The 14,822-nt window shown below is 40.4% G+C and overlaps 2 protein-coding genes across 2 annotated transcripts; one reads left to right on the forward strand and one right to left on the reverse strand.

The window, feature by feature from the left end:
• Window positions 1–369: 369 nt before the first annotated feature.
• LOC124000219 (jhy protein homolog) lies at window positions 370–5,140 on the forward strand. The gene is made up of 2 exons (XM_046306431.1): window positions 370–525; window positions 4,522–5,140. The coding sequence occupies exons 1-2, from the start codon at window positions 508–510 to the stop codon at window positions 4,741–4,743; spliced, it is 240 nt and encodes a 79-aa protein (XP_046162387.1). The 5' UTR covers window positions 370–507; the 3' UTR covers window positions 4,744–5,140.
• A 5,531-nt stretch (window positions 5,141–10,671) lies between these two features.
• Window positions 10,672–12,973, reverse strand: LOC124000901 (brain-specific homeobox protein homolog). The gene is made up of 3 exons (XM_046307585.1): window positions 12,574–12,973; window positions 11,906–12,096; window positions 10,672–11,808 (listed from the first exon to the last, which is right to left on the reverse strand). The coding sequence occupies exons 1-3, from the start codon at window positions 12,824–12,826 to the stop codon at window positions 11,566–11,568; spliced, it is 687 nt and encodes a 228-aa protein (XP_046163541.1). The 5' UTR covers window positions 12,827–12,973; the 3' UTR covers window positions 10,672–11,565.
• Between the last annotated feature and the right edge of the window lie 1,849 nt (window positions 12,974–14,822).

Here is a 14,822-nt window from a genome sequence, read left to right on the forward strand (position 1 = left end):
AATGACTTGCCTCATTCTGAACAGATTAAATTGGATTTACAAAGCAAATGAGAGTATCCCTGGAAGGTTGAGTGGTATTTGGGGTCTGATGTATCTTTTGTTAATCCCTGAGAGTAAAAAGTGAGCATGTATGGCCAATTTGGACTAGATTGAGGCTGCCTCTGTCTCTAGGGCCGGCCCTATTAGTGAATGATATGTGTAAATGTTGATAGGTCCGCTGAATGGTTTGTTGTATTTGGTTTTGTCGGGCGGTGTGGAGAGGCTCCGCCAAGGTATACACAAAGAGAATAAGGCCTTAAGGGAGAAATGGCTCAGTTAATTAAACCCACTCTTTTGTAATCTCCCCCTCTGCTCTCGCTCTCTGTTCTTTCACAACATGGCCCAGGACAAGAAAATGAGACGACAGAAGCTGTATTCAAATGTGATCCGTGAGCAGAACAAGAAGATAAGTAGGATTACCTTTTGCCGGACGCCAAGAACCCATTGGGCAGTGACAACAAGGACAACATGGTTCCCAGAAGGAAGGTAACAGAGAGAGAGACCGAGAGAGAATCAGAGACCGACAGACAATCAGAGACCGACAGACAGACAGACAGACAGACAGACAGACAGACAGACAGACAGACAGACAGACAGACAGACAGACAGACAGACAGACAGACAGGCAGGCAGGCAGGCAGGCAGACAGACAGGCAGACAGCAGGCAGGCAGGCAGACAGCAGGCAGACAGACAGACAGACAGACAGACAGACAGACAGACAGACAGACAGACAGACAGACAGACAGACAGACAGACAGACAGACAGACAGACAGACAGACAGACAGACAGACAGACAGACAGACAGACAGACAGACAGACAGACAGACAGACAGACAGACAGACAGAGAATCAGATAGACAGAGAGAGAATTAGAAAGACAGAGAGAGACTTCGGGAGAGAGAGAGTGGGGGTGAGAGAGAAAATGACTTAGAGGTGAAGAGACAGAGACAAACAGAGAGAGAGAGTTAAAGAAAGAAAAAACAAACAGAAAGAGAGAGTACATTGCTTCATAACAAGTTCATCCATCTCATCCCGGTTTCCTCAGTCAATTTGTCCCATCATCATCATCTGTCAGCTTCAGTGTATTGCAACTCCAGTCCCCACTCTTAGTTATTTACAGTACCAGTCAAAAGTTTGGACACACCTGCTCATTCAAGGGTTTTTCTTTATTTTTTAATTATTTTTTTATACATTATGGAATAATAGTGAAGACATCAAAACTATGAAATAACACATATGGAATCATGTAGTAACCAACATTACTCTTAATGATTGGCCCCCTTTTTTAAAATGTTCACCTAAAATGACATACCCAAATCTAACTGCCTGTAGCTCAGGACCTGAAGCATGTATATACATATTATTGATACCACTTGAAAGGAAACACTTTGAAGTTTGTGGAAATGTAAAATTAATGTAGGAGAATAAAATACATTAGATATTGTAAAAGATAATACAAACAAATAAACATGCTTTTTCAACAACAAAAATCATCTTTGAAATGCAAGAGAAAGGCCATACATTCAGATAGGATTTTAGGTGTAATTTAGATGTTGTCCACAAGATGGCAGCAGTGTGTGTGCAAAGTTTCATACTAATCCAGTGAAGAATTACAACACTACACGACATTTTGTATCAAGTCTGCCAGGAGTTTGCCCAAATGTGAGAAATTGGTCAATTTATACATTTTCAAGTACAAAAAAATATAAAAAATGTAACTAGGCAAGTCAGTTAAGAACAAAATATTATTTATAATGACGGCCTACCCCGGCCAAACCCTAACCCGGATGACGCTGGGCCAATTGTGTACCGCCCTATGGGACTCCCAATCACGACTAGTTGTGATACAGCCTGGAATCAAACCAGAGTCTGTAGTGACGCCTCTAGCACTGAGATGCATTACCTTAGACTGCTGCGCCACTTAGGAGCCCAACTATAGAGAACATACAAAAATGCTATGGTAATAAAAAATGTACGTTTACACCTCCAGAAATGTCATACGTGATGGATCATTAGCTTTCCTACAGGAAAGACACTAACCTCCACACATCTAGATGGCGGGGGCGGGTGGAGCCAGCAGTGGGGTCAAACTGTAGAACCCAGTTCCAACATTTGAATTTAAACTAGATTTTTTTCAAACAAAACTATGCTACATTTTATCTCTGGGACCTCAGGATGACAAATCAGAGCAAGATTACTGAATGTAAGTACATTATTTAGCTTCAGAGGTAAATGTAGCAAACCAGTTGCCGTGATAAAAGCGTTTCGTTGTTGTGCACTCAAACAATAGCATGGTATTTTTTTTGTAACAGCTACTGTAAATTGGACACTGCAGTTAGATTAACATGAATTTAAGCTTTTGTTTTTTATTTTACTAGGCAAGTTAGTTAAGAACAAATTCTTATTTACAATGACAACCTACCCTAACCCGGACGATGCTGGTCCAATTGTGATTCCAGTTGTGGTACAGCCTGGAATTGAACCAGGGCCTGTAGTGACGCCTCTAGCACTGAGATGCATTGCCTTGGAATGCTGCGCCCCTCGGGAGCGTTTTGCCCATATACGTTATGTCTATGTCCTGGAATTGTCTGAATTGTCATTCTAGTCGCATTATCGCGTATTGAGCAACAACCGTCCCGGATTAGGGACACCGGTCCCTTAGAGGTTACAAATCAAAATATGTTTTATATTTGAGATTCTTCAAAGTAGCCACTCTTTGCCTTGATGAGAGCTTTGCACACTCTTGACATTCTCTCAACCAGCTTCATGAGGAATGCTTTTTTCAACAGTCCTGAAGGAGTTCCCACATATGCTGAGCACTTGTTAGCTGCTTTTTCTTCATTCTGCGGTCCAACTCATCCCAAACCATCTCAATTCAGTTGAGGTTGGGTGATTGTTGAGGCCAGGTCATCTGTTGCAGCACTCCATCACTCTGCTTGGTCAAATAGCCCTTACACAGCCTGGAGGTGTTTTGGGGTCAGTGTCCTGTTGAAAAAACAAATTGTAGTCCCACTAAGCGCAAACTAGATGGGATTTCTTATCGCGGCAGAATGCTGTGGTAGCTATGCTGGTTAAGTGTGCCTTGAAATCTAAATAAATCACTGACATTTTTTTTCACCAGCAAAGCACCCCCACACCATAACACCCCCTCCATGCTTCAAGGTGGGAACCATTCATGCGGAGATCATCCGAGAGATGACAAGGTAAAAATCTGAACAACGCAGTTAACCCACTGTTCTCCGGTAGGCTATCATTGTAAATAAGAATTTGTTCTTAACTGACTTGCCTAGTTAAATAAAAATATTCTTATTGGTGTCCTTTAGTAGTAGTTTCTCTGCAGTAATTCGACCATGAAGGCCTGATTCATTCAGTCTCCTCTGAACAGTTGATGTTGTGATGTGTATGTTACTTGAAGCATTTATTTGGGCTGCAATCTGAGGTGCAGTTAACTCTAACGAACTTATCCTTTGCAGCAGAGGTAACTCTGGGTCTTCCTTTCCTGTAGCAGTCCTCATGAGAGCCAGTTTCATCATAGCGCTTGATGGTTTTTGCGACTGCACTTGAAGAAACTTTCAAAGTTCTTGAAATGTTCCGTATTAAATTACCTTCATGTCTTGAGTAATGATGGATTGTCGTTTCTCTTTGCTTATTTGAAGTGTTCTTGCAATAATATGGACTTAGTATTTTACCAAATAGGGCTATTTTCTGTAAACCATCCGTACTTTGTCATAACACAACTGATTGGCTCAAACACATTAAGAAAGAAAGAAATTCCACAAATTAACAAGGCACACCTGCTAATTGGAATGCATTCCAGGGGACTACCTCATGAAGCTGGTTGAGAGAATGCCAAGATTGTGAAAAGCTGTCAAGGCAACGGGTGGCTACTTTGAAGAATCTCAAATATAAAATATATTTTCATTTGTTTGACTCCATGATTCCATGTGTTATTTCATAGTTTTGATGTCTTCACTATTATTCTACAATGTAAAAAAGTATTGAAAATAAACAAAAACCCTGGAATGAGTAGGTGTGTCCAAACTTTTGACTGGCACCTATAACAATTAAATCCCCATGCACTGAGATTGCGAGTCTGAGAACGATTACAGAAACATTCTGTCACAAAGTTCAATCGCCAAGTTCACTCAGCCATATGAAAGCCTAGTTGTTTATCAGCTCTTGCAGGTGTACCTTTCCCTCCCCCTCCATCTCCAAACTATTCTTCTGTAACACTTTACTTAAAGCCTACAGGTATAATGCTTTATTACTTGTTATAAGCATGAGCTTTTATGTCATCTTAAGTCTTTATAGCAAATGTTCAATTGACTCAAGGTGGCTGTTATTTAGACAATAGGCCTGATATAGGAAATTATAAGAGCACCATACAGTCTTACAATCAATTATAATGGTATTATACTGCATCGTCATTATACCTGTCAGTGCTAAATCAAATGTTACCTTTATTTCCATTGTGTTTCAGGCCCTGGAGTATGCCAGGTGCATCCTGCGGCCCAAGGTGGCGCCCCTGCCTCAGCAGACCAAGACCAGAGAGCCAGAGTGGGCCCAGGAGGGCCCCAGGGGCCACACTCACCTCCTGGAGGGCTTCGACATATCCCAGCTGGCCACACTGGAGGCCCTGAGGAAACGGCAGGGGCAGGAGATACAGACCATGGCCCACTTCAAGGTGGTGCACACCATCTGACACTACACCGGCCCAGTTACTTTACAACACACTAGAGTCACGCAACAACAGGTTTCCCCTTACAGCTGACATGGCCATTTAACTTTTGGGGAAAGGCAGTATATGGACTATATATTAATATACCTTATTGAAGTTTGAATAATATGCAAATGTTTGTACACATTTCAGATAAATAATGCTCTTGCTATTGACAATGATTCCACAATTGCTTGAATATCTCTCTGCTAATATTCCTTACAATTGCTCATGAGTCATGATTTGAGTGCACATGACCTGAAAATGTTTAATACAGCTGCTCAAGTCAATTCAGGCATAACACATATGGTTTGTTGTTGTACAATACTACACATACAGTGTTAATAGTACAATACTATATACAATCTGAGAGAACATGTACACCTTCTAAAGCTGTGTGTATGTTGTTTTATGACAAGGAATCGGCAACTGAGTACAGAGACCATGGCTAGACCATTGGTAGAGATCTAATGGTCAAATTGTTGTCATAATGACAAAGGACACTTATGGAAACACTAAAAACATAGTGCTCTCCGCCTTTTCTCTTTTTTTTATAGTTTTGATAGCACTCGACATTGAAACATCCTTTGTAAATTCAACAATACATCATTAAATCGGAAAGCCTTTGGTACTGCGGGCTATATTGTCTCATTTTTGGGGGGTACTAGTCGGTAATTCACACGTTGGCATTTTATCCACATTTCCAATTTGCCCCCTTTCACCCTCTCACGCACCTGGTTCCTACTGTTAATCTGAAATAATCTGCTCTTTTTGTTCTGTGCCTGATTATTTTCTCCCTGTATCCCCCAGTCTCTACTTCCAGATACAAATGAGTCAAACAAAGATGACCCTTTGAAGCCCACCTGATTAGGGCTCCGTAAACTAGTGATAATTTTCCCACCAATAAAACAAATCTCAAGCACCCCCCATTTCTTTAATAGAACCGTCAGATCATTATAAAAGAGATATTTACTCCTATGTAATATTTTAATTTGATTATAGTCTCTATTTAACCCATCATGGCGTCTTTGATGCACTGTGTTTTTAGTGTTTAAGCCTCAGATGCGTGGGGGTAATAATAAATACCGGACCTTTTGAATTAATGAGAAACACTGCCTATCCAGACCAACTCTCTTTGCATCTTTCCCCCCACCCCTCTTTTGCCATACAAATCCAGTTAATTGAAGGAGTCTCTCACCACCACACATGAAGGGGACTAAATTAGCATCCCTTTCTGCCGATTGGAATAGCCGGGGCAGACGCGCACGCTTTGATGTGAGGACAGCGCCTAAGTAGGCGGCAGGCCCCTGAAAATGAGCTGATGGCCCCACTATTAGGCCCAAATGCAGATGCATCCATGTGTTGCAAAACGCTTAATCTTTTAATTGATCACCTTCCGCACAGCCTATTCTCTTCAACGCTTTTTATTTTCTCAGTAAATCTGCATCACGTTTTGAAAATGACATGATTTGCTTTTCAAAGGGCGGGAGAGTGCTGTGTATCCTGTTTGGATGAGCCTGTTAATGTAAACCTTCTAAATTGATGGGGAGCTGCCTCCTGGTGCACATTTAAATGACTGAATAAATTAAATAATAGCTGGTATTGATGATTTTGGCCTGTGTGCGTGTGAGTGAGTACGTGTGTGTGTGGGTATGGTGTGTACACATGTGCATGCTTTTCAAGGCTAAAGCCCAGAAGGCTAAGGCCAGCTCTGACTGCAAGTGTGGGTATAGATGTGGGTACACAGACCCGCTAGACACTGCGGCCCCTCATGATGAGTTCAGATTTTTGTGGCCATCAAAGTTGCCCATGCCTGCTATAGATGATCACAGTTCACTAATTGAGCTATGAACGATGACCATTGAAGTTCCATTACGTTCTGATCAAACCAATGTGGTCTCAGGGATGACCTCTATGGATTGGAATCCACCCACTCACTCTTGTTACACTACTACTTTGGGTGTGCCAGGTCATCTAGAGGTTAGAGAGGCGGTGCAGCAACCGGAGGGTCACCAGTTCAATTCCCAAGTCTGATAGGAAAATCTTGTGACAAGTGGCATGCGGAAAGCCTTTGCACACTTGAGCAAAGCACCTAACCCATAATCTGCTCCAGGGGCAGAACCTGGCATGCAACTCCTTGGTGTAGGTGTTTGTGCTTCTCTGGGGTTTGGGTTAAAAGGCAAATTGTCTGAAAAGAAAATGGATAAGAAAGTATGTTTCTACTAGAGGTGATACCTAAAGAAAAATGTAGCACTCATTGCCATAGATGAAGAAATTGGCGTAGTTACTCAAATGTAAATCATTATATTTCTATGTTTACTCACCTGTAGGCCTAAAGGGTAGTGTCTGCATGCTATTGGTGAGTATTATCTAAGGTGAGTATCTTCTGGGTAACAGTTAAGTACCTTACTGCGATTGTTTTAAATGAAAATGATCAAGGTGGGGGTCAGAAAGGGATGCATGACAGAATTAGATGCATTTGAACAACAGCATAAATGCAATGAATGAACTTGTGCATGTCAAAAACAGAATGACCCCCCCCTACACATGCTGCCACTGTTTGGGACAGATTGATTATAACATTTAGAATGAGCAGCCAGCTCACAAAGGAAAGAGTGCACCAGGGAGAACGCTACAAAGCATGCAGATGCAATAAGTGAAAACACATGATCTAACTGGGGATAGGTAGCTAATATAAAGTCACAAAGCATGATGTGCTAGCCAGTTAACTTTCATTCTGAAATAGCTTAATATTTACGAGTTAGACAGATATTAGTTTAGATAGACTGTTTATCAGTTATATGACTGGTTAATTTGACCCCCAAAAAATCGACCAAACTATTTCTCAATATTTCTCAAACTGATTGTAGCTGGCTAATTGATTTGATTATGCTTTGTGATACACACGGTTTTATGCTGTTTTAGTCCACACAACATGTCACCCTGCCACCTACAGTACAATGTAACCTAATGAACACCACGGGGGAAACCATCAAATTTACCAGCCACATTCATGCTTTCTGTCCTACCAGATCCGCGATGAGAAGGTTCAAGCTAGTGTATCCCTCTGTCCTTTGGCTCTTGTTGGATGTAGATGACTGTTATGACAGGCTTAAATGACTGTTATAATCGTTTATTTACAAGTTAATTACAACTTGCTTTTTGCTTTCGCGCCATCGGTACCTGATAGCGCAGATCTAGCCTCACGTGCAGAAGTAAGCCATCTGGCTCTAGAGACTCTTTGGGAGGGAGACTAGATCAGACCCATAAGTTCTGAATGAGCGCACATGTGAATGACCAAGGACAGTCCATTTACTTTGACTGTTACATTTTATGCAATGAAATCCGGCAAAACAATCCAAGCAATGTTCGCACAGCCTATGTGCTCGTGGAGCTGCTGTTGCTGGCAGAGTCACTGAGGGGCAGAGTAGTTAGTAACATAACAGCTTGTTGTGAACAATATATTTTGCAAACAGAAAAAATGTACACATTTACTGCACTCTTGAGCATTTAAAACACAAGCCATCAATTATATATAGAGTTTTAATAATACAAAAATATCAAATCGACCTAATGGGCCACACTAAGATTTCATTAATCAATGCATATTGTTTTCAAGTGTGGCAGTGGTGTGCAAGAGCTGACAAAATTCCAGGACTGTAGGCTGCTGAATTACTTGCTTTTATCCTGAAATCTTTCCTTACTTCCAGAAAATAATTGTTTTACAACATTCCTCAAATGTTAATACAATTCTCTGAACAAATCAGCTGACTTGGGTGTCAAATGTTGTTTGTTTGGAGCGGGTGGCCTCAATTCATATTCTACCATGGAGAGGCAAAGACCAATGGTTGGTTTACTTGTAATTTCACCAACATTGTGCACACATTATTTGAGTTAAATATCTGTCCAAATGTCTCCATTTAGCTTAGCATTCCAATTTCCAAATGTCCCAAATGAGCTTACATTGAGCGCAATGTTTTTTGTGACAGACCCATGTTTTCTTGAGCTGGCTGCTTGAGTCAGTGGGCGAATTATATTATGCTGAGCCGCTGGGCATCGGTCTATGGCCCTTGACGTGAACGGGCAAAACCTGTGAGCGAGGAGCACCTTTCCCAAATCGAAAAGTAATCTGCACAGCTTGATCATGTTGTCAACAAGGCAGTATTGTGTATCGTCCCATATCGTCTCTTTCCCATAACACGATTGTTTTCATTTTCTGATTAGTTTTCGTTGGGAAGACAGATAAAGCGTTTTTTATCAAAATCAATTACTTTCGCATGTGAAAACACAGAATCCTATTCATGAATCATTGTGCTTAATTTACGTCACTTTTGTTTTGATCCGATTACGCCGTGGGCTTTGAAGGGGGCACTTTGTTCACGCCAGAGATGCAGCCCGTTCCGAAACGAAAGCAATCAACTTTCATCCGGTGCAAAACACGCCTACCCGGGCGCCCGGGACAGATTATTCGAATCCCCTCACTGGTGCTGGTGTGCCTCGTCAGCCTTTTGTGCGCGTCTTCTCTTACTGCTCCTTTCAAGACATGTGGTGATCCAGTAGGTCTAGCAGTAACCAATAATAGCCTAACTCAAGTTCAATAAAAATCATGACAATGTTTATGAATAGCTACCGCTCTACGTTTACATGCAACAACTATTTGTTATTGTATGATGAAATATATATTTGATTCCACAGCGGGGTCCCAGCTACCAAGGCGTCTACCACAGCATGAACACATTTAACACATAGCCTCCGATTAACATCTCCTCCACTGCTAAGTGACTCCTGTAGTAGTAGTGGTTCTGGTCCATGGCCTCGTTTCCCAGAGCCTTCGTAGCGTTAAGATCCTCCGATGTATCTTTAGTAGCCGAGCTGTTTAACACAGCCTTTGTTAGTAACGTGATTCTTAATTAAAAACCTTCACACATCTATGAGTGATCCAGATTATTCGTAGAGCAGCCAAAGTGCATCGTTAGATGCTGCTTTGCCCTTCTGCATCACTTTATCCACAGAAGATCTCCGCTAAACATCGAATCAAGATTATTATATCTGTCTGACTGACCGCAATAACCTCAGAACGAAGTTGACTACAATTACAAAGCTCACAGTGTTTGCACTTGTTACAAAAAAGTGAAAGATTAAACGATGCTTCAAATAAAAACCGACATGACTTCGTTAAACGATAAATAGGCTACATGTGCCTATTTCAATCATATTGAGTTACATTTTGTCAATAGGCTACTGTCTGTAATTGTAGCTTCAATACGGTTCATGACGTGTGACAAGATGTGCACAGTGATATGCCAATCTGTTAGTTAGTGCATTAGTATTGGGTAAGCATAATTAGCCGCCTCAATATTTGCAGCAACAGGTGGTAATATTTCTCTAGGAGCTGATCCTTCGTCGGTAATTTTGAATAATTCTAATGTTAAGGTAGATTTGAATGGAGAAAGCTGATCTGAGAGCAGCGCTACTTTTCTTTCGAGCCTATCAATATCGACACATGGTCTAATGACGCACTTAGCGAACGGCTTCTCTATGTGCATGTTTGGGAAAAACTGTTTGGCTCGTAAATAACGATGCATTGGGTAGCCTACGATCATCGCAATTCTTAAATTACACCGAAACTGGGAAACGAGGCCCTGATTCTTCAAGCAGGTGGGTTATTTTAGTAAAACGCTATTACAACTGACCCCTCAAGATACGGCCGGGGAATTTCCTGTAAGCCTAAGGTTGGCTATGTGAATGTCGAAAGGCCTATGCAAAATAATAGGCTACTTAAAAATATTCTTATAACCATAATTCGTAGGTATTATTAATTAATGATCATTATTCGAAATATTATTAAAGTACAAAGAGGTCGTAGAATCGGACTGCCAGGAAATAATCATTGGCTATAATTGTTTTTCAAAAGTAGGGTTAGGCATACTTCCGAAATATAATGAGTTATGGATAGGTATTCCAAGAAACTATTTCAATGAAATACAAATATTCTATTCAAATAGTTAAATCTCTAGTGTCCTGTAAAGATTGACTTATTGACTAATAGCTAACTAATACTAAAGTATTAATGGCATTAAATTGAAACATTGGTCAGTTCATCCAAGTTTATAGGAAAATGCAACTGCAATCCCTAATAATAAACCGGTAAATGTACATGATAAATGGTACAGGCTAAACAATTAGTTATGTTTATCATGCACGTTTTAATAGTAAAGCAATAACACTCCAAAGGGCATATGCTGCAACATACTTCGATTACCAGAACGAAAGTGCAAAAAAAAGGGTAAAAATGTGACATGCTGAAATTAAGAGCTAAGTTGTTTTTGTTTATCAACGTAGGAACATACAAATGTATTTTCTCACAGATTGTCTCCCAAAATAATCAACTGGTCCTGCATGGGTAAACGTAAGTCGTCTGCATAACTGGTGGCTTCAAACATTCACCAAAAAACTATCTTAAGATGAAAATGACTGTTTTTGGTTTGATTCGAAAATGATATTAAAAATAATGATAATCATATCCTAATAATGAACATGGCTTCAGATTATATTTTGTAGGCCTATGTACAATTGTTTGACATGATGCATTTTACACAGCCACGGAAAATATAAATATAGACAGCCTAAAGGGAATGTGTAGTGAGTGACATATTACGCATATACGAATAAATAATACTTTGCATTATTGTCATTGATTTGTTTAAAAAAGCAATATATTTCATATGTAGCCTAAAATACACGATTCAATATTGACATTTACACTGGGTTATGGCTATTTGTTTTTAAAACAACTTGCCACTTGCACTATAGTGAACGTTCTGGCGAGCAAATATCATCCTCGATATCAACATCGTCCTCATTTTCCTCTAACATGTATGAGTCTGGGTCGATTCCACTGTTTACATCATCTGTGTTTTTTTCGTTGAGTTCACTCTCACTTGAGTTCTCCATGGATCTATCTATGTCATTCGGATTTTTCTGGTCGTCTTGTGTTTTCCTCAGTTGCTTTTTATGCTTCATCCTTCTGTTTTGAAACCATGTTTTCACCTGTGTGACAAAGGTGGAATATTTCATAAACTTGCTTTGCAGCACAATGCGACCATCCCGAAAGGTATGATTAGTGTGATGTAGTTTAGGTTTTTACCTGGGTTTCCGAGAGACTTAACGCTGTTGCCAACTCCACTCGTTCTGGTGTGGATAGGTACCGTTGTATCTCAAATCTCTTTTCCAGACCAGATAGTTGCGAATCCGAGAAGACCGTTCTCGCCTTCCTTCGTCTGCAATGCTTGCCGGGTAACTCCGGATGATGCTGAAATAACCCCGGCATTTGCATCCCTGTGAAATATATAAGGCATTCAACATTGAAATTGCAACACAACTTTTGCAATTATATTAACAGTTTAATTGTTAAGTTAAATTCAATGTACTCCATGCAATTTCTTCACACTGTAGAATATTACTTTAGGCCTCGTTATATTTAGCACAACATTATATAATGGAGTATGATTTGTTTTTCTGATTGAGTTGGATTTATTCGAAAACGTTTTGCACGAACTTTTACGCATGAATTGGCCAATGTACCTGTTGCAAAACGCCCAAGACCCACTCCATCGTTTTGTCAGGCTGTTAGGATTGGTAGACTACTAAAATGGAAATTATACATGCACCAACATTATGAAATAACATCCTTTTGGAATTAAATCATTATAGGCCTAATGAAATGTCGACGTTGTCTTAGCTGTTCTTGCACTCTGTAACTGCCTTCGCTTCATTGAATGCATGAACCAATCCAGTGCCTTCCTACTTACTTACCAGACGTGAAGAAATACTGGTGATGGTCCGGCTTGTGTAGATGATGGTGCGGGTGAGGCGCTAGTATCGGAGTGGGCATCAGTGGGTATCCATATTCTAGGAGAGGCATCCGGGAAGCCAGAGAGCTTGAGAACGGCAAGTGGAATACCTCTCTCAGGGGCTTTGGTTTGTGTAATAAAATATCTTCGATGAAGAACGACGTTGACCTCTGGGCTGGCATTTGAGGCACCGGGGACGTGTAGTTTAGATTCATCTTATATCTCTGAAAACACCTTCACAATTGAGTCCGTGTGGTGTTGATTTTCTGTGCACCCTAACAAACCAAGGAAGAGAAGCACTAAACTTCTTGCCTCCGTCTCCTCAGTCTCAAACGCTAGAATGGTCGTCTGTGTGGCAGCCAGTGAGTGGTGCCAGGTAGATTAGCCTACTATTTATTCAGAGGGAGGTAGATTACTATTTATCCAAGTGGAGCGACTGTGGCAAATTATAAAACTGATATGTAATCAGCCAATAGCACGCCGGTGGGGCGGAGAATGGAATTAGTTGTGTATGGATTAATGATTGTGACGACGGAGAGGGAGGGTCGCTCGCCATGGTGCTGAAACAGCCTTCCCACCGGAGCCCTGCAGTCTTTCCCCCCTGCACCTCAGTCAAACTTGCTTTCATTCGTCCCCTTTCCAGTGAATATAAACTATAGACATATATCCTACTGTTTTAGGCCGTTAGACTATTATTTATATTGTCATATTACCAGTATTTAAAAAAATAAACAACATCAACATTTTTAACAAGGCATATGCTACACAATTAGGCAACACGAATGATTAACAACTGGAGGTGATTTGTATAACGTTTCACTTTCTACATGTAGCATATTTTATCATGTTTAAATGACCTCAATAGGTGGGATTGCAGTTGGCATCCCCAAATATACGACAGAAAACGAACATTTACTGATCTGAATAGCATTTTATTTTTGTGCAACAGTTCCTACCTGTTGTTTCCCTAAATACCTAGTAGGGTGTCTGTCTCCTACTATCTTTTCATAGTCATCCCCCGGATCACTGATGCGGGGGATGACAGGTGTATTTGCTAATTCCGCCATAAATTGGCTGTAATTGTTGGTATTAAAATCTGGGAGAGTACAAGTGGTGCTCCGGCGCCATTTAAGCGACGGAAGCCTTAATTTGTTGATATCGTGTTGTCATCACATTTCCAATCACGCTAGCTAATGTGAAAGTGTCTTAATGCAGGCAGTATTCTCGCTGCAATGCTATTAGGCAATTAGGGGAGATGTTAGAGCGGAAGTAGTAATCCTTGTGCGCGAGGACAGAATTTCCATTTGATCAGGTAGGCATAACAAATGAATTACTGAATTCAATTACTCCCGAAAGTGCATTTACTGCGCCAAATCTAAAACACGTCCTCCATATGCATGAGTTTATATAAGGAAAATGCGTGTAGACCTTGCAAATGACTCAAAGTGTCAGTTTAAAGATTGTGGAAATGTGACAGATTTAGACACTGTTCTAGTTTGTGTTTCTTTCCCTGAGTCCATACATCATAGAGTACACTTTTATGGCAACCACACAATTAGACAGTTGAACGAGTGAAATGGAAGAGTGAACAGAGACATTAAAGTGATGTAAATATAATATGACTTGAAAAGCTTAGCTCACTTTGGTAATGCTCTCGATGCCTATTTTTATTATTTTTATTTTACATATGGCCTATCTGTAGAAGGCTATTTGGATAAACATCTGTTGAAGATAATTGGCCTATAGGACAAATGATCTGTCGGAAAAAAACTTGCAAAGCATTTTAGGCCTATTATTTTAAATGTCAAAGTCTTTCCAGATACATTGTGGACTAATACGCGAAGGCCTCGGATGCACGTGCATCTCCACTATCCTTAAAGGGACATCAGGGTAACTAGTTGCTTTTAGATGAAAATGAGAAAGTAATTGAACAAATGACAATTACATCGTCTTTGCACGGATAGTCAATAGGATCCGTTCCGTTCTTAAGGTGGGGTTAAGCTGCTTTAACAGCCAACTTCATCAAGTAAAATGTGGTGCCTGGGAGCCATTGCGTCACTCTAAAGTAAGTGGCGTATTATTTTCGTTCGATAAGCGGCTTGCAGCATTGCATTTTGGTAATACGTCGGTTAGCTTCAAAGACGACGGGTCATTCTTAGCAGTTACAATATTTATTGATCTGGTAACAAGAGAAATCAAATTCAATCTAGT

The sequence above is a fragment of the Oncorhynchus gorbuscha genome, linkage group LG16, assembly GCF_021184085.1.
Source record: "Oncorhynchus gorbuscha isolate QuinsamMale2020 ecotype Even-year linkage group LG16, OgorEven_v1.0, whole genome shotgun sequence".
In the NCBI taxonomy this organism is placed as follows: Eukaryota; Metazoa; Chordata; class Actinopteri; order Salmoniformes; family Salmonidae; genus Oncorhynchus; species Oncorhynchus gorbuscha.